A 21,325-nucleotide genomic window follows, 5' to 3' on the forward strand; every position below is an offset into this window, starting at 1 on the left:
GATCTATGTCGAATTAAAATAAAAGCCAATGGTACCGACACTTCTAAAAATATCCTCATTTGCCCTCCGGATGTTCCAGGCGTAGTTACATTACACACTGCAGTCGTGGCTTTGAACAAATTAAACAGTCACAGCAGAACTCTGTTACGTCTTGTCGTCCCTCAACTAAACGTTCTGTAATAACTCGAAGGTTATTTCCGCGTCTCGTTTGCCGTATTCACTGGGAAAATATTATCAATAAAATATTTAAGCTCGCAATTTTGTCTTATTCGACAGATATTTATTCTCAGATGATAATGAATAATCTTTTTTTATTTTCGACGATTTATACCAAATTATTTAGTTAGTCATGTCAATTAATTATTTGTCATGAATTTTATAATATTACATATTTATAATGTTTCCTTTCGGCGTGGTGGCCTAGAATAGAATTCGTCTTCCCGAAGGCGTCTAAAAAGGCAACTATGGGGATTAACGAAATATAGGCAGCGGCTTGGCTCTGCCCCTGGCATTGCTGAAGTCCATGGGCGACGGTAACCACTCACCATCAGGTGGGCCGTATGCTCGTCTGCCTACAAGGGCAATAAAAAAAAAACTGTGATCATCAATTTTTATTCACGTTAAATTCACAATATTGATATGTCGATCGATAACATTTTAGTCGTCCGTGATCACGAAAACTGTAAAGAATTCGGTACGTCGGATAGAATAAAATATAAAAATTAAATAAAAAAAGGTGACATCAATTATATTCAAATACTAAAGATCATTGTTATTATTATTTTTACTTTATTCCGTTGGTAGGTTAACGACCTTACAGTCCAGCCCACCTGGTGTTGAAAGGTTACCGGGGCTAATAGACAATTCAACGTAAAACCGTCGCCCACCTTGGGACATTTGTCGAACTCTCAATTACATTGTATAACAGCTGTCCTCACCTTCGCATTATGTCTGCTTCGCGGCAGGAATAGGCAGGATAAGTTTATCGACTCGAGCGTGCTCACAATACGCCCTATCAATAATTACGCAATTAATTTTTTTGCGAATTAAACTTTTATTACACGACTAGCTGACCCGGCAGACTTCGTAGCGCCTCAACCGATAAATAAAAGACCTAAACTTTTGAATAAAATAAACTTAAAACAAACAAAAGGAATCCGTCCGACGGGGGACACATCAAATGAAAAACAAAATTGTTATTTTTATTTAATTCCGAGCATTTTCATTCATTTATCTACCTTTTAAACCTTCTCTGGACTTCCACAAATAATTCAAGACCAAAATTAGTCAAATCGGTCCAACCGTTCTCGAGTTTTAGCGAGACTAACGAACAGCAATTCATTTTTATATATATATAGATAGATGACATTTTCTTTCACCGTGGAATTATTTCTTGAACGAGTGTTCAATACGTATGTTCTTAATAAAATTGGTACCTTCCTGTCGGATTTGAACATCGGCGGCGTCTTTTCTTTTAAGCCACGATAACTTTAGTTCAGACGGCAGTTAAGGCGATATATTTTCTTTTTTTATATAAACATTGATTTCTTGAAATTGTTCGTGCGCCACTTACCGTATGTTCATTTTACTATGACGGACACCATCCCTGAAAGGAATCAAGCTAAAACAACCACTTCATCGTCATTCAACATTCAACTTACTATACTGAGACCTTAGAACTATATCTCAAGGTGTGTGGCGCATTTACGTTGTAGACGTCTATGGGCTCCAGTAACCACTTAACACCAGGTGGGCTGTGAGCTCGTCCACGCATATAGTAAGCAATAAAAAAAAAAAAAAAAACTTTATACTACGATTTTATATATAACTTGCATACAGATAGATTAAGTAGTAGTATAACCGTGACAATATCAATTCGGGATGGCTGAGACGATCTACCATATGTTTTTAAATAAGGTAGGACCTTTTAATATGAGTGCGCAAGGGTAGGTACCACCGCCCTGCCTATTTCTGCCGTGAAGCAGTAATGCGTTTCGGTGCGAAGGGTGGGGCAGCCGTTGTTTTGTAAAAACTGAGATTTAGAAGTCATGTCTCAAGGTGTGTGGCATTTACGTTGTTCATGTCTATGGGCTCCGATAGCCACTTAGCACTTGATGAACCGTGAGGTCATTCACCGAGCAAAAAAAATAGGATGCCTTAGGAATGCGTAGAGGAGAAACATTCAAACAATCATTGTATTGGATGCTGAAAAATAACAATGCTTGCGCATCATAAGAGCCTGAGATGGTACCGAATTAAGCGAATAGAAGGTTTATTTATTTATTAAAAATAAGTACTGCCACATCACAAACATTTAACAATGAAAATAAAACTAAATTTATGGCCTGATGCATGTGACAATAACGGTGTACATAACATTGGCAATTCGTCGGCCCGAAGATGGAATACAATAATAAAAATAAAAAGGATACCTAACGAAAACATACTTGAAATTCAAATTTAACAAGTAAAAAGAAAAGAAGAAATGTCAATATAACATCAAGCAACAAGTCAAGGTTTAAACTATAAAATTGTATTATTCAGTTGCCATATTACTCCTCTCGCGTTGCTCTTTAGTAATGTATATAATACCGAATGCTAATTATCTCAGACGTTCTTCGTAACACGGCGTCAAAACCGCAACGAATCTTTTTTCGATCGTCGGAAGAACATTGTTTTATGTAGCAAAGAACCGACAGTTTTGTTTGTGAATTAACAACCAGTGACGTGTGTATATTTACCTTCAGATTAATATTTATTTATTATCTATTGATAATACTAGAAAGCCTCGGTATACCGTCGGGTACTTAGCTGAAAATGTGTGTTCAACATATGAAATGTATCGACATAAGCCGTCGTGGCCTAAAGCATAAGAACATCCGGTGCATTCGTATCGAGCGATGCATCGGTGTTTGAATCCCGTAGGCGGGTACCAATTTTTCTAATGAAATACGTGCGTAACAAATGTTCACGATTGACTTCCACGGTGAAGCAATAACATCGTGTTATAAAAATCAAACCCGCAAAATTATAATTCGCGTAATTACTGATGGTAGAACCTCTTGTCAGTCCGTACGGGTAGGTACCACCACCCCGGCTATTTATGCCGTGCGCATTTCGGTTTGAAGGGTGAGGCAGCCGCTGTAACTATACTGAGACCTTAGAACTTATATCTCAAGGTGGGTGGCGCATTTACCTTGTAGATGTCTATGGGTTCCATTAACCACTTAACACCAGGTGGGCTGTGAGCTTATTCAACCATCTAAGCAATAAAAATAAAAAATAAAAAATATTTGTTGACACAGACAAATTTAATACATCGGTTCTATGTCAGAAAAACATTTTCGAAGTGTCAACCACAACAAACAGCTTAATTTCCTAGCGGTATCTTTCATGAAGCAGAAGACAGTTCACAGAAACCTGAATCGTACCAACGATATTTCATAATAAGATTGTTATTAAAAAAAAGTTCTAAAGAATGACATTCGGATCTTCGGTCTACCGAACAAAAATACACGTTCATTATAAGATTGCAATGACAATAGTTGGTTTGTGAATGTATGTATTACAAAAAAAAAAACAATTCATTTTTACATAATATTAAAATTGTACAGTAGGCATGTCTGCGATACCATCTATTATTAACATTAAAACAAAATATCCAAATATATTTGCAGTAGATGTATAGAATACATTAATTGCATTTATTCATAAATAAATGCGGTTTTACTATACTAAATAGCTCTTGTAATTATCGTAAAATAAAGGTAGTTTTTAACTTAAATTAAATTGAAAAGCTTCATTACAACATGTCCAGTAACTTCTGCGGAATTATTGAACGAACAAGCTCATTATCAAACAAACATATAATATACTAGCGACCTGCCCTCGCTTCGCTTCGGAAACTGTAATTTATTATTGATTTCTCCACTATTTAATGGATGTTATTATACATATAAACCTTCCTCTTCAATCACTCTATCTATTAAAAAAACCGCATCAAAATCCGTTGCGTAGTTTGAAAGATTTAAGCATACATAGGGATATAGGGACAGAGAATGCGGCTTTGTTTTATACTTTGTAGTGATACAGTAAAGTAAGATTCCCTATACGAACTCGAACAGATATGGAAGTGAGAATAGAAACTGCAAATTGCGAATTACATTCGAGTCTCGTAGCCGCGTCAGTTTAAATTATACCCTGCGTTGTGATTTTGAATGTTAAATTTGAGCTGCACAACAAAGTTGGAAGCAAAGAGGTCGTCCTCATTGATGTACCCGGTAGCGTCGCTTTTGAATTAACCACAAAGACATAAAACGACCAAATTGTCACGCTCGAACCGTACTAATCAACCAATAAATACGGAGAACAATATTTTCTTTACCCTGAACCAGCACGAATTCCTTTCCATTCGTAATATAATCGCGATAAATTACTTACACGTGACTTCGTTGCATTAAATGACGATAATTATGTATGATGTTGAAGAATACAAATAAGATGTGAAGACAAAACGTAACGAGTGCAATGTCAAGGCCGTTGACCGCGGAGCGCCAGACGACCACATCTTGCCCACCCGATGCTCTTATTGTGATTAATTTTCCTGCATGACTTGCGAGAAAATCATTCTTTGATTTCGATCATGATTTATTTACGTCAAATACTTTATCAAAGATCTTCTCATCGTCCCTTAAAAAATATATTTATACAATGTAATGACGATTGATTATCATATTATAAAAATTTTAATTAATCGAATTTTATTTTTGAATTCCTTCTATTTTTTCAAAAAAACTTCTTCTTAAATGTCAATGTTCACTAATGCATTATTGCAGCACAAACAATGAAGATAAACATGAAAACACATAATATTTAAAATCATTCTTTTATTGCTCAATTTCCCACGCGCTCAAAGTCAAAAGTGTATTTATATGTTTTAATATCTTATTAACATAAAAGCTGGTTAATTTCCCTAAGCCCCAAGCGACACGTAGCAATTTGATGCTAGGTTTTATCATGACATCTACAGAATGCCATGGTTCCCATAAAATTTTATTAGTAACTATTAATTACTTGTTAGCGTCGTACACTTTATGTTTTTTTATATCTTTTCAACAATTAATGACTGTAATATTAAAACGGTGTATATGTAATACTCCTTTAAAATGTCCGTCGTACAATGAAATGTTATCTGTGGATCTAATCTACGGATCTGTGCATCGGTAAATTATTTTAAAATAGTACACATGTACATTTCACGATTTTGATTGCCGTTATTTTTTTTTATTGCGGGCTTGGTTGGACGTGCTCACGACCCGCCTGGTATTAAGTGATTACCGGTGCCCATAAACATCAACAACACTATTGTCGCCAACCACTTTGAGTCATAAGTTCTAAGTCTCACTTTTTATATCCAAAATAAAGGGTGGACGTGCTCACGGCTCCCCTGGTGTTTAGTGGTCACCGGAACCCATAGCCATCAACCACGTGAATGCCACCACTCACCCACCTTGAGACATGAGTTCGAAATCTCAGTTTTAACAGTACAACGGCTGCCTCACTCTTCAAACCGAAACGCATTACTGCTTCACGTCAGAAATAGGCAGGGTGGTGGTGGTTTTTTTTTCTTTATTGCTTAGATGGGGGTGGACGAGCTCACAGCCCACCTGGTGTTAAGTGGTTACTGGAGTCCATAGAAATTTACAACGTAAATGCGCCACCCACCTTGAGATATAAGTTCTAAGGTCTCAGTATGGTTTGTTAAAATATTACGAAAAAAAGAAAGATTATTTACTATTGCTCTCTCGGGTAAACGGGATCGAAATGTTTATTCAAATTTTTATCTATTCGGCAGTATTATGGAAATGGTAACGCTATTTAATTACGATTTGGCAAAAAGAAACATACAAAACCTTATTCGAGACCGCTGAAGACCGTAAAACATATTTTATAATTATATAATCTGCGACAAAAGTTAAAATTACCGCGAAAATAAAGAAATGAATAATTTAATCAATAAATTCTAAAATAAGTAGTCTCGCATGTTCAAAAGCGAGCTATTATATATATATATATAATAATATTATATGTAAACAAACTATTTTGAAAGCGCTAAGAAACTTACAGCCATTGCTAGGTACCAAGGCTTGATGTCATTAAGCATTACCCGACAAAATTTCCTGTTTACCATCGATTCCATTGTTGTTCAGTAAGTAATTTTTTTTTTTTTTTCCTACCTAAGCTGAGAGCCTTGAGAGGCTATATCAGCGTAACCCTAACTTTTGTAGGTGAGCTCACGGGGCTTAAACCTGATGACGTTGCTAACACGAACCCTAGCAAGAGCCGTGCTTCGCAGAATCTACCACCGGATCGGAAACGCGACCCACTGAAAAGATCCGGCGAGAAACTCAGTGGGCTGTGTCTGAGAGTTAATTTACTCGTCAAGCCCTTCGTCGCAAGCGACGGGTTCGACGAGAACGGTGACCGGTGCTTGAAGTACCTAGAAGCACCGTTAGTGGATCGGGAGGATCCGAGATGACGTGTTTTGGGCGACGTCGACTGCTTTCCATTCTGTCCGTAGGATCGGGAATGAGTAAGTAATGTATGTCGCATCCGGACACGTCCAACGAAGCGAAATCGCGCAGCCTAGTGGATATGAGCTGCAACTGAAGTCGTCGTGGCCTAAAGGATAAGACGTCCGGTGCATTCGTGTTGAGCGGTGCACCGGTGTTCGAATCTCAGGCGGGTGCCAATTTTTCTAATGAAATACGTACTCAACAAATGTTCACGATTGACTTCCACGGTGAAGTAATAACATCGTGTAATAAAAATCAAACCCGCAAAATTATAATTTGCGTAATTACCTACTGGTGGTAGGACCTCTTGTGAGTCCGCAGGGATAGGTACCACCATCCTGCCTATTTCTGCCGTGAAGCAATAATGCGTTTCGTTTTGAAGGGTGGGGCAGCCGTTGTAACTATACTTGAGACCTTAGAACTTATATCTCAAGGTGGGTGGCGCATTTTACGTTGTAGATGTCTATGGGCTCCAGTAACCACTTAACACCAGGTGGGCTGTGAGCTCGTCCACCCATCTAAGCAATAAAAAAATTACTCGTTATACATCGGGTCACTTCGGGTGGTGCGCTTCGGCAGAGTCGATGTGTCATCGCTCGGGTTGAATCGAAACATTCGTTGCCTGCAAGAGTGAACATACATCTTTTCGTGCTGGGCAATTTGGCTCTTCTCACGGCTACCCGCCATAGGCCCACTATGTTAAAAAACGTTTGGAACCTCTGGGTCTGCGGAGGGACTTCGGTTCCCTCTGTATTTTGTACCGTATGTTCCATGGGGAGTGCTCTGAGGAATTATTCGAGATGATACCGGCATCTCGTTTTTACCACCGCACCGCCCGCCACCGGAGTAGAGTTCATCCATACTACCTGGAGCCACTGCGTTCATCCACAGTGCGCTTCCAGAGATCTTTTTTGCCACGCACCATCCCGCTATGGAATGAGCTCCCCTCCATGGTGTTTCCCGAGCGCTATGACATGTCCTTCTTCAAACGAGGCTTATGGAGAGTATTAAGCGGTAGGCAGCGGCTTGGCTCTGCCCCTGGCATTGCTGAAGTCCATGAGCGACGGTAACCACTCACCATCAGGCGGGCCGTATGTTCATCTGCCTAAAAAAAAAAAAAAAACAATGAAGATATCGGCCCATTCTGCGATATATAGATTAATAATAAAATTATAGTAATTTATGCTATTCTTGATATTTTATTAAGAATTCGTTATTTTGAGGTCACTAACTGTATAGCCGTTTGAAAGTTAAATCAACATCGTAAAAAAAAAATGAAATTTTAAATTCCCCGTATGACGTATTTTGTTGTTTTGTATGTTACTTGACCTTGTTTGTTGATTAGTTTTCATTGTAGAGCACATAATAGCTTCTATTCGAATGCCATTTCTTCACAGGGAATGAAAACAGAAATTATAAAAAAATACTAAAAAGTTGTGAAGATTATGAAAGTTTGAGATACATGTAGCTTTGAGGTGCTTACGTGTTATGAATCAGTATCTGTTAACTCGACGCGATATTAGATCTTTATCTATGAAATTGTCGTTTAGTTAGCACAGAATGTTAAAGTTTTTTTTTTATCAATAATACTCGTAATATACACGCATATGATATCAATGCACGCTGCCAGCGGTAACTTTTCACCACTCTTCTTGAAGAAGGCAGGTGTACAGGAGCAAAGAAACTATTCAAAAGCATTTCGTAGCCTCTTTTTTTGTGCTGGGCTGGCCGAACGTCCTACGAGGATCCCGCGCCTAGGGGGCGAGCGGGGTATCTGGGACTAGACAATCCGTAGATGTTGGAGCGGACCGTGGGCCCAAGGAAGGTATTTAGGGCCCTACCCACTAAACGAATCCCTTGCACTCGCCCAAGAGTCCGATCACACCCAAGGTCAGTACCCCTTTAGGCAGCGGCTTGGCATTGCTGAAGTCCACGGGCGACGGTAACTACTCACCATCAAGTGGGCCGTATGCTCGTCTGCCTACAAGGGCAATAACCTACCGCGACAGACTCTGCAACCAGACGCGCGGCTCAGCCCAAGGACGCCCGGCCGACGGAGCCTCCCAGGCGAAATGAAGGCTCTGGAATGTCGGCCGTCTTGGTGCGGCGCCAGGTCAGGCCGCCTACGCGATGCCGCTGGTGTCCCTGGATACCTCGCTGGGTCAGAACTAGCCTGCAGGGTCGGGAAAATTGTGTTCAATATCGGCATCATTAAATAAATAGAGTACATTAAAAGGTCCCACTGACGTCAAGTTTGCCACGCTTTAGACATTAGATTCTATATTACAGCGAGGTCGTCTTATTATTTTATTTCATTAAAATTACCTCATTTTTTTTTTATCTGATGCATAAACTGTGATGCTCCATAATTAGGTGCAATAAAGATTAAATTTAGTGCTTCATTTGTTCTACCGTTTGTCATGTGTAATCACGCAATTACACGTATTTCGTAAACAAAGACTTATTGTACATTAATATAAATTAAACAAGGAATGCTGAGGCTTCCTGTTGGCATAGCAAATCCGGCTTTATTGTTCAAGCTTTAAAAAAATTATTAGCCCATAAATATATAGTTAAGTACCCACTAATTTAGATAAAAAAATATTCTTATCTAACAGGCCTGTCTACCCCCTTGTTTAGGCCGGAGAGTCTTATATTAATAAATTCGGTATATTGATAAGAAGATAGTGGTATACCAAATGAGAGGCCAAACCGGCTGTTGTTAGTGTCACGACGTCGCTGCTCTCGTTCAGCGGGCTATAGAACGAGCCCATCTATAAGTTGCCACCTACACCCCTAGAATACCTTCCTCGGAAAACAATTTGGGTTCCAACCTAGACTGGGAACGTTGGGGAAGCGCGAGCATCTTATACGGGCAGGAGGCGGGCGAATTGCCGTACGCCCCAACGTCTGCTTCAGTAAGATGGCGGACTCCCAGATATCGAACTGTCCCGCCGTCTCAATAGCCCCGACTGGGTTCCGGATCGGTCTGGGGTAGAGCGCCAGCTGTGAGCGACAGGAGTTTTTAGTGAGGTTCAACTCCCACATATCCCATCTACCGTGCGGGTGGGGATCCGGCGATTTTCTCCTATGGTAAAAAAACCTAACATAAGTACTTTTTAAATAACTCTTTGGGGAAGCTTAACGACAGAGGGAAGATCTTCCACCGAGCGGGTGATATTGCTCGGTAGACCGACGGTCCCAATGTTGTTGTTCGGAACTTGTATATATGCGCTTTACTAGGTATCTTGAAAATGTCGTAAGCGAGATTCAGGTATCTGTCAATTATCTTGCGTTGTATCATGGCAACCCGCCACATCACTCCCCTCCGAGACTGGAGGTCGTGTCATTTTTAGTTAGCGTTGTCCGTGCTGAGATTAGCTTGCAAGGGCCAGTGCTGCTCGAAGCCTGCGGTGAGTCGAGGCTGAGCTTGAATGCTGCGTGAGTGTCGCCAGTGCTGCTCGAAGTTTGCAGTGAGTCGAAACTGAGCTGAATGCTGCGTAATTGTCGCCAGTGCTGCTCGAAGTCTGCGGTGAGTCGAGACTGAGCTTGAATGTTGCGTGCGTGTCGTGCGTAGTCCATGTGATGCAGAGCGGCCACGCCGGAGATGTGTGACCCCAAGCGTTGATGAGCCGGTCGTGGGCTGCGATGAACTGTAGCGGCGTGATGAGGCAGTGAAGTTGCGTGCCGTAGGACCAGGAAGCGCGGTGAGTCGGTTGCGATGGTCCTGTTGAGGCTGCGATGCTGGCTTGCTGTGGGACGACTGTCAATGACGTGCTTTTATCTGCGAGAATGCGGGGATTGTGGTAGCCGAAGTTCTTGATGCACTGATGATGAATCAGAAGGTTGCGTGTTCACATCTCGTCGCAGGTCATCAGTTTGGGGAAGCTTAACGACAGAGGGAAGATCTGCTACCGAGCGGGTGATATTGCTCGGTAGACCGATGGTCCCAATGTTGTTGTTCGGAACTTGTATATATGCGCTTTATCTTGAAAATGTCGTAAGCGAGATTCAGGCATCTGTCAATTATCTTGCGTTGTATGATGGCAACCCGCCACAACTCTATTGCCATCACTTATGCCGGAGGGTTAATGAAAAAATGGACAACAAATCAAAACAGTTCTTCGAACAATAGTAAGGAGCAGCGCTGGATTGAAAATAAATAATAAAACCAATGTCAATGGCCCGAAATAACATCTAGATGTACCTAATGACTGTAATGGACCTACCGTGAAGAATTCAATCTCGTTAGAGGGTAATAACATAGTTTCCAATCAATATTACGAATGAAGTTAAATAAATACCTACTGTATAGAACCTGTTCCAGATTTTGTTCAAAACGGTTCAATGACACGGGATTTTATTGATTATACTCCAACTGAAGTGACTGAAGTTAGCGTTATCGATAAACATTTGCGGTTATATTTTTCTATTGAAAACCAATCTGTTTTTTTTTGTGTACACTATTAGGAATTTTGTAATTAATTAATAAGTGGATTAATGAGTATCTGGAGCTAATTTCTTCTATATCATTTAAATTAATAGACCACAGCACCTCAGTAATACTAGCAAGTTAAATATAAAGCTAGATTATGGATCATAATTTATTTGAAGAAATTCGAATACCGCTATTCCCTGAACATTTCAATTTAATTAACTAAACTATCTATTTCTATGTTTTTGACGTGACAACGTCTTATAATTCAATGGAGCCGGCTGCACGCACGAAAAAACATGACTAATGCGGCGTTACCTCGCTCTGAGGCGTATTTTCTTATGACGTTGTCACGTTCAACTATCGTCCGTAAACCGACATTACAGACAACCGATTTTTTTTAATGACAATAGTCTGTTGAGAAACAGTTTATTTTGCATTTTAATAATCATCGGTAGCAACAATTATCTATTGAAATAATTGAAAATAAATTACACAATTTGTAATACGCAGCGATGAGCGACTGTCAAAACTTTAATTATGAGGCCATTGTGCGAATAGCTTGTTGCGACACCTCACGTATAGAAATTTAACGGCTTTAGTTCTTAACTTGCAAACTCTAAATTAAAATTACATATTGATAATGAAAAAAAAATGAATTTCAATGATTTCATAGCGTCGATAGTGTTCGGAGGTCTGGAGCCTATAGACGTCAATGTCGTCGACCTCATTGAGATATGAGGTCAGAGCATCAGTTGCGTTAAAATTATTGCTATCCTCTCTACAAATTATACCAGTTCACAGCACCTTACCAGTATTTAAAGGGTTAGCCGTGAAAACACTACTACTATATATGTTTAGGAAGTAGTCGTTTGAATAAGCTAGAAAAACATTTTAGATTCTCTTATTAAAGTAGTAAGGAGATAATAAGTATAGTATGTGAAGAATATTATATATGAGATGATTGAAAAGTAACAAATAAAATAGCAGAGATAATACAATGGCAATTCTTTAAGTTAAAACATCTTTTAAATTTTACGCATTACGTAGGAAATTGCAGGCTTAATGTGAGCTAATTCAATGAAGAAAACATACAAAGCACCTAACATTCTAATCCATCTTTCAACTACAATATTTGCGAGGCTTCAGACAAAAGTCTTTGGATTATTTTCTGTCGTTCACAATATTGGTTTTGGATTATTATTAAACTGTGTTTGACTTGTAGTGTCAAAGGTTTTCTTATTCACATAGTAATCAATTTAAAACTACATACATAATAAAATAATTTTATTCATTTTTTTTTCATTTCAATGTTCGCGAAAGTGCTCCACTGGTTATCAATGGCTGGCTCAAATAACTGGCATTATTCTGCATTTAAACGACAGTCTCACTACAGTTTAGCTACTTAATTTTCTAATTATTCTATTTTCTAATTAGTATTCTGTAAATGCTAAAAAAATATACAGCGATTTCCTTAAAAGAATGTAATGTTTCAACTGTTAATGCTTCTCTTGACAGTGACATTCATACCTAAATCTTCTAACCACCTGTGCGAGATTTTAATCTGTTTAAAATGTAGGAAACGAACACCCGAGGCGCCTCGTTTAAAATAAAAACCACTCAGACATGCTGTTTAGCATTCAAGATGTATTGGAAGCAGCATCGCTTTTTGGTACACCACAAATCAGAAAAGTAATTCAGAATTGCGGACCACTCGCAGGTATTATTACACGATGTGTACGAAAAGTAACATATTACCACTTAAATAACCACTTCTTATTCGCAAACGCGGTCGGTCGTGACCAGACCGAAATATTTACATTTATTCATTGAACCTCCGCAGCAACTAGCTGATAAAGATAAGACTTGATTAGTAGTCTATGCGCTAAATGTAACGGTGTACTGTTCTTAATTTGTAGTTAGACCGTCATACAACATAGAGAGAAAGCTCGTTTGTATCTTAAAGCACAATTCGACCTGGAATTTTATGTAGAGGAATATTCCGAACTCCTATCAATAATGACAGCTAATAATAATCTCCGCCTTTCCTTGCAGCGTACGTACTCGCAACGCCATCATTAAATCGTGCAGTAAATTCCACATGCGCAATTAAGGCGAGGGCTCCCTATTTTTAGCCGGGCATGTAGTTTTAGTTTTTCTTTTCAAACGAGCCGTAAACGGGTTGCGGTGTCGTTCCCCTTAAACCTTAGGGCTTTAAAGTTAGCAGCACATGTGAGGTGGGTGTGCGTGTGTGGAGGATGAAGATAGCCCCACTCGATTTCATATTAACATATATATGTAAGTTGCGTTCAAGATAAATTACACATCCTACCACTAAGCGACGGATGACGGATGGTGGCTCCTTTCATAACTTTATTATTCTATATATATTTTTTTTCTACTATTTAGGAGCAACATTTACTCGTAGAACCGGCCATTGCCGTGACCGTTGCTGTTTATTTATAACGTTAAGAATTTTGTAATGCGATATTACAACAGTGTTAATAAAATTCAGTATTACTTACATGAATTTTAAATAGAAACAATAAACCGAAACATGCATTTTTACCGTATTACAAAGACTACTCAACGGTACAATAACTTGAAAGTAATATGCGATTAAAACTTGTATACTGTTTGGAAGTGTTTAAAATGTTTAGTTTATTTATTTATTTAATGGATCACCAACAAATGAAACACTGGCTTAAACATAGGGTACAAAAATATCAAAACATGACATGTGCTCAGTTAATTATAGGTAATCCCAGCTAACATCTAGTTCTAGTACCAAATGATTATAAAATTAAACACTACACGATTAGATAACTTTTACACTGGAATAATTAGGGAAGTAAGTCCCGACCCTACGACATACCGACGATGTAGTATGTATAACCTGACCGAGGGCAACCTCATGTCGGTCGAGGGTCTCATTTATTTATTTATTTACTAGCGACCCGCCCTCGCTTCGCTTCGGAAACATTAAAACACACATGAAACCAAAAAAAAAAATTAAAAAAAAAATTTAAAAAGTAGCCTATGTTCATCAGGGACAATGTCGGCTTCTAATGGAAAAAGAATTTTTCAAATCGGTCCAGTAGTTTCGGAGCATATTCGAAACAAACAAACAAACAAATCTTTCCTCTTTATAATATTAGTATAGATATAGACTAGCGACCCGCCCTCGCTTCGCTTCGGAAACATTAAAACACACATGAAACCAAAAAAAAAAAAAAATTAAATAAAAAAAGTAGCCTATGTTCATCAGGGACAATGTCGGCTTCTAATGGAAAAAGAATTTTTCAAATCGGTCCAGTAGTTTCGGAGCATATTCGAAACAAACAAACAAACAAATCTTTCCTCTTTATAATATTAGTATAGATATAGATATAGATTAGTTTATCAAAAACAATTGATCGTATTTCAAGTAACGATATATTTGCAATGCTATCTTGCCGTCCTAGACGTAATAACGGCTTGGTATCTTAAATTTATTTTATGCAGTGAAAATTAATAAAGTTCTGATAAAGTATTCGATTTGAGTACGGTTTCGAGAAGGTGTAACGATGTTTTTAGCCTTCACAGCAGTTTGAACTGCGAGTAGTTTATAATAATCATGCCTTTGTCTTTAGCTAAGGTTTATTGCTGGTTGATTTTACTGACCTCAAGAGTCGTTTTGGTACAATTACTTCGTTATTTCTAACGATTTGCGCAGTCGGTCCTTGTGCGGTTCAATAATGTGGTAAACTGGTTCAACTTATTTTATTTGAAGTTCATGAACCAGCCGTGTTCTTAGTATATTTTACACGTAGTTAATTACACGTAGAATTAAATGCATTTTCAGAATACCCTAGACAATTATTATTGTCATTATTTATTTACGCCGTCAGATTAGTAAGTTACTTGAGTCGTTCACTATGTTATTATACCTAGTCAGGTCATAAATTCTGTCACATGCTTAATGTAAAATAATTGAAACAAGTTTATTCATTATGTAACCATTCATACACCAAAATGAACTTAACAAAACATAAATTCTTATGACACTAAAGTTTATTCAAAATGACCTCCGTGATTTTGAATACAGGCCTTCAATCTGCGCGGCCAGTCGTCTATCGCAGCACGAACGAGGTCCATGTCAATATCGGCGGCTGCCTTAATCAAGGATGTCTTGAGTGACTCCAAATTGGGATGAGGCTTTGAGCACGCCTTTTCCTCCAAGTGTTGCCATATCTTGTAATCTAACGGATTCAAATCTGGACTGTTGGAGGGCCAGTCTTCGTGCCGGATGAAGTCGATTTCACGCGCCGCCAGCCAGTCTTGTGTGCTCTTCGCTCTATGAGCTGGCGCCGAATCTTGTTGGAATACCCAGTGCCTGTTATTGAACATGGTTTTAGAAACAGGTTCCACAAGGTTCGTCAGGACTGTATTTTGATACACAACTGCATTCGTTTTTACACCTTTCTCACAAAAATGTACCTCTGTTAAGCCCCAATAAGAAAATCCCAACCATACCATGAGCGAGGATAGAAAATGACCTCGTTGGACACGCGGAATACGGTTGCTCGCTTCTTCACTACTGTGTGCGTACACCTTATCATTTTGTTTGTTGTAGCTCTCTTCTACGGTAAAAATTTTTTCATCCGAAAAAAGAATTTCCTGATATTTTTTTCCCGCGTACCGCTTCAACAAAGTGCGGCATTTCTTCAATCTCAGGTCCATTAGACGAGCATTCAAACAATGTCCTGTTTTTCTTCGATATGCCCGAAGCCCTAAGTCTTCATTTAACACCCTTTTCACCGTGGTTCTGCTTAACCCCATCTGAAGGGCCAACAGTTTCTGCTTACGTTTGGGATTTCTTTGAATTCGCGCCTTCACAGCTTTTATCACTGCTGGAATCCTAGCAGACCGAAGGCGACCACTTCTTGACCTGTCATCTACACTAGAGTCTTCATTGTATTGTTTGATGGTACGATAAATGAATCTTTTGGTTATATTTAAATTTTTCAGTATGTTAAAAATTTGAATTGGCGCGTAACCGCAACGATGCAACGCAATAACTGCAACACGGTCTTCTTTAAGCGTCCACTCTATATTTAATAAATGAGTAAAATTCTAAAAGTACCTATACATTTTTATTTTCATGAACAATTCTAAATTCGAATCCAATAAACTTTTTTGTGGCCAGCATTCTAAAAGAAAAGTTTTTACTGTGTGACAATACTTATAACCTGACTAGTTATATACAATGTTTTGATAAATTTATTCAAATGTTTGTTATTAATAAAATAAAATGTTTATTATTGCTGATGGGCTGCAAAATGTGACCATAAATAAAAGTATCGAAACGGCCCTATACTAAAAAATTTTGAATACATATATAAGAGACCAGAAGTAATAGAAACAGACACAGGCAAACTACTAACTTGCTAGATAAATAGGTTTAGAATCGAGTCACGTGTCTGTGTGTTTCTGGTACTAATAACACAAAGAATAATATTAGTTTTGGATCGTTAAACATACCCTGGGAAGATATTGCGCGTTACGTACATACATGCTATATTATGTAATATAATATGTATTTAAACATATATTTTGGTTCGAAACTGAAAACACATGTAGAATACAATATTGTAAATATACTTGAGACCTTAGAACTTATATCTCAGGTGGGTGGCGCATTTACGTCGTAAATGTCTATGGGTTCCAGTAACCACTTAACACCAGGTGGGCTGTGAGCTCGTCCACCCATCTAAGCAATAAAAAAATTGAAATACATAAATATAAATATATTTACATATAATATATTGTAGATAACATAACGGTATTGTACATAACTACGAGTAGGACTGTAACGATGCTTTAGAATGCTGAAAGTATGTAATGTACTTAGGCATTTTCCTAAACGCGACTTGTACTTCGGTAAACGAACTTTGATGGGCTCTCAGTGATAGTGGATGGTTTGAGTCGTTGGAATTGTTGCTGCTTATGAGTGCCTTACTCTTTCTTACACTATCTTACTCACGTAAACTTAGGATACTTCTAATTTCTCATGATCAAACGATATACTAGTTATCGTGTGGAGACCGCGCAGCGTAAGACGTAACGTGGGACGCCCCCTGGCTAGGTGGTGCGATGACCTCCGAACGGTGGTCGGCAAGAAGTGGATGAGGAGAGCCGCAGACCGTGCTCAGTGGTGTCAATTGGGAGAGGCCTATGTCCAGCAGTGGACGACTGTGGGCTGTTGATGATGATGATGATGATGAACTATACACTCGTTAACAATAGTGAATAGGTGATTTTAGTCCTCCAATTTCTTTCTTTTTGGCTATCCTTAATCAGTAAATTTGTTCGATTGTGATTTTCTAACTTGACTAAGATTAACCATCGCTGCTATGTTCCGCCAAAGAGTCTTCAAACAATGCTTGAAGAAAAACCATGGAGGAAAGTTCATTCCAAAGCCGGATGGAAATTGACTCGTAGCCGGGTTTGTAGTACCCGTGCAGACTAATAATACGCCGTAGAACAATTGGCTTTGCTTACTTTTTTTTATTGCTTAGATGGGTGGACGAGCTCACAGCTCAGCTGGTGTTAAGAGGTTACTAGAACCCATAGACATCTATAACGTAAATGCGCCACCCACCGTGAGATATAAGTTCTAAGGTCTCAAGTATAGTTACAACGGCTGCACCACCCTTCAAACCGAAACATATTACTGCTTCATGGCAGAAATAGGCACGGTGGTGGTACCTACCCGTGCGGACTCACAAGAGGTCCTACCACTAGTAAGGCAGGGTGGTGGTACCTGTTACGCTTACTTACTTGTTGTCTTACTGTGTTTTTTGTTTTAGTTTCCAACACCATTTGTAAGTGCCGGATCCAAAACGGAACACGAGAAGTCGACGTTCATTAATGACGCAAACAACGAATTCAATAACAGGTGAGATATTAAAAGACATAACTAATTTACCGCCTTTCTTTTTAAATTAAGTAATTACCCGCTATCATTGTAGTTCTGAACCTGCCCTTGGATAGGCCAAAGGATCAAACACCGTTTTCTTTTTAAAAACTAATGCTCGGAATTTATTTTTTTAAATATGTCGTTTATCCAATTGAGTTAAAACATTGTACAGATGTTGGCATTTCGATGAAGGTTTCTAGAATTTATGCTGCCGACGTGCGACAGGTGCAGCACGAGTTTATGGAACAAATGTGGTTTTTTTTTATATGCTTAGCTTGTTACAACGAAACGCGGTTAAGTCTCGATGTAACATTTTTAATATTATGGTAAACAAAACAAAAATTGAAAAAAAAAGCAAAACCTTGTATTGGTTCTTCTGAAATCAAAATATTAATCGCTGTTGGATAAACTATGAAACACCTACATAAAGCTACCTGCTAATAATTATATTTTGCAAATACATAGTTTATAAACATTTTCACGATCATTTGTTTTTGTTATTTCCTTTTAATAAGTCCACGAGCGTTTTAGGCATTATAAAAGAATTGGAAAATGTCCGAAAACGATGACATTTGGGATTTAATGGTTGTGATACGTTACACAGTCAAATTACAGGAATAGCGGTCGAAAAGTAATAGTTTACTAACGCAGTGTACGCTGTATAAATTGTACTAATTCAATCAAGATATCTATATTAACATATCATACGAGACACATCTTGCTTTCGCTTTGTATTTCAAGTTTACAAATTTTTAACTCATCGTAGTTATTGTGACCAACCTGTAGATGCATTAAGTACGTATTTATCAACTAATGATTAATATTGAGAGTTTTTTTTTTCGTAATAAAATCAATAGCAAGAAGAAGAATTTAGACCACTTTATCCCAAAAACTCTTCCAAAGAGTGCAGACTCTATATCGAATGCCGCGAGAGGTTTACTAATGAGGTTGTTGGAACGGGACCCTCGCGTCAGGATGAGAAATTTGAGACAGCTGCAGCAATCAGCTTTCTACATGAAGTTTGATATTGAAAAACTTAAGGAGAAAAAGGTAAGGGTACTTACCTACCTGGTAAATTAACTTAATCTTTTTTCTCAAGGAGAAAATGGTAAGAGTACCTACCTGTTACAATGATCTAATCTTTTTTGTTCTCAAACTTTAGTTGTACGTATGTAGGTACGCCTAAAATAAACCTGGAATTAGTGATTTGAACAAAAATGTCAACTATTAAAAATATTTTCTCTACGTTTTCCACGAAAATAGTGTCTACAGACTGTTTGATGTGGCGTTTGTTTCTTGTTCTCAAACTCAATCCAAACATTTGGATAATTACTAATTTAAATAATTTTAAAAAGTTTTTCTAAACTACTTTTACATTCACAGGTCTCACCTAAAGAACTTCTAGAACAATATTATCCAAATAAAGAAGATGACAACAATGCGTATCCAGTTCCGGAAATGAATTTCAATATGTTCGAAAGCATGTCTATCATATAAATAAAGTTCTGAATTATTGTGAAGTGAAAGAATAGTTTTATTTCAGATACCCACCTACAGAGGGATGATAGTCAGCCAAGAGAAGCTTAGGGAATAATTAAGGAATGCCTAATTAGTCCATTAACAGGGGTTTCAATACTGATTGTAAGGCGTACTGAGTTTTTTTTTTATTGCCCTTGTAGGCAGACGAGCATACCGCCCGACTGATGGTGAGTGGTTACCGTCGCCCATGGACTTCAGCAATGCCAGGGGCAGAGCCAAGCCGCTGCCTACCGCTAAATATAATAATAAGAATATCCAAGAAATCTAAACAAACTAACATCGTGCCTACTGCTCTCTTCCAAAATAGGTGGTGGCATTTCCGTTGAGTTGTTTATAGCATTCGGTAAAAACTTAACAATAGCTGCCATATTTTTTTATTTTTTTTTATTTTCCTACCTCAGCTGGATAGCCTTGAGAGGCTATTTCAGCGTAACCGTGGCTAGTAGGTGAGCTCACGGGGCTCAAACCTGACGACGATGCTAACACGAACCCTAGCAAGAGCCGTGCTTCGCAGAATCTACCGCCGGATCGGAAACGCGACCCACTGAGAAGATCCGGCCAGAAACTCAGTGGGCTGTGTCTGAGAGTTAATTTACTCGTCGAGCCCTTCGTCGCAAGCGATGGGTTCGACGAGAACGGTGACCGGTGCTTGAAGTACCTAGAAGCACCGTTAGTGGATCGGGAGGATCCGAGATGACGTGTTTTGGGCGACGTCGACTGCTTTCCATTCTGTCCGCAGGATCGGGAATGTAGTTACCGGCGGCCACGATGAGAGGGTTCTCGTGTCGTGCCGCTTTATCGAAGTGGCGCATCGACGCCGACTGCATATACTTACTGGTGGACTCTAAGTCCAGGTCGTCATGGAGGTCGACGTTCCTGACGAACCACGGGGCTCCGACGGCTATCCTGCAAAAACGGGATTGGATAATTTGAAATGATTTTAGATGAGTGCGGGCCGCGTGAGCGAACACTACACTTGCATATGTCATGACGGGGCGTATGCAAGTTTTGTAGAGTGTCACCTTATTTCTAAGGGACATTTTACTTCGCCTGCATATCATCGGGTAGAGACGTCCTAGAATGAAGGTGGCACGGTCGCGTACCGTCTTAATGTGAGGGCGGAATGTCATCCTATTGTTGAGGGTGACGCCTAAATATTTGACCTTTGGGGCCCACGGTATGGGCTGGTCGAACATCGTGATTGGGCGAATGGCGGAGGCGGAGGTGTCGACGCGCCTAGTCGGGAGAGGGATGCTCAGCGTGGTGTTCGGAGGGCGACCCCTTTTGAAGAGCACCGCTGTGCTTTTCGTGGGGTTGATATCGATGCGCCACTTCCGGAACCATGGTGGTAGCTGCGGTCTGAAGTCATCGATGAAGCAACGCCTTCTTCCTACACGAGTAGTAGATGGCGGTGTCATCGGCGAAGAGCGCCAGATGGGTCTCCGGAGACCGGGGTATATCATTGATATACAAACTGAATAATAACGGGGAGAGGGCAGAGCCTTGCGGGACTCCGGCTGTGACGTGACGGGGGCGGGAACGCGTTTCCTCGACTCGATATCGGAACGAACGGTTCGACAAGTAGTCTCGTATGATGAGCACGAGTCTGTCTGGCACTCCCATGTTATACAGTTTGTATATCAAACCGTTGTGCCAGACTTTGTCGAACGCCTTCGCTATATCGAAGAAGAGGGCTCCTGTCGGGATGGGTTTCCGCCTATTCAGCCCTAGTAAGATGTGCTCCGTGAGGCGGTGCACTTGATGGACGCACGAGTGTCTGGCGCGGAACCCAAACTGCTCGTCTATAAGAATCTT

At 39.3% G+C, this 21,325-nt stretch overlaps 1 protein-coding gene across 1 annotated transcript in view; it reads left to right on the forward strand.

The window, feature by feature from the left end:
- The window catches only part of S6KL (ribosomal protein S6 kinase like), a 72,254-nt gene extending 52,757 nt beyond the window's left edge, over positions 1-19,497 (forward strand). Inside the window, exons 8-10 of the mRNA XM_028185535.2 lie at positions 17,862-17,950; positions 18,829-19,021; positions 19,355-19,497. Coding sequence (XP_028041336.2) covers positions 17,862-17,950; positions 18,829-19,021; positions 19,355-19,468 — 396 coding nt within the window. The 3' untranslated portion in view covers positions 19,469-19,497. The remainder of the gene's footprint in view (positions 1-17,861; positions 17,951-18,828; positions 19,022-19,354) is intronic.
- The last annotated feature ends 1,828 nt before the right edge of the window (positions 19,498-21,325 follow it).

The sequence above is a fragment of the Bombyx mandarina genome, chromosome 08 (assembly GCF_030267445.1).
Source record: "Bombyx mandarina strain Sakado chromosome 08, ASM3026744v2".
Classification (NCBI taxonomy): domain Eukaryota; kingdom Metazoa; phylum Arthropoda; class Insecta; order Lepidoptera; family Bombycidae; genus Bombyx; species Bombyx mandarina.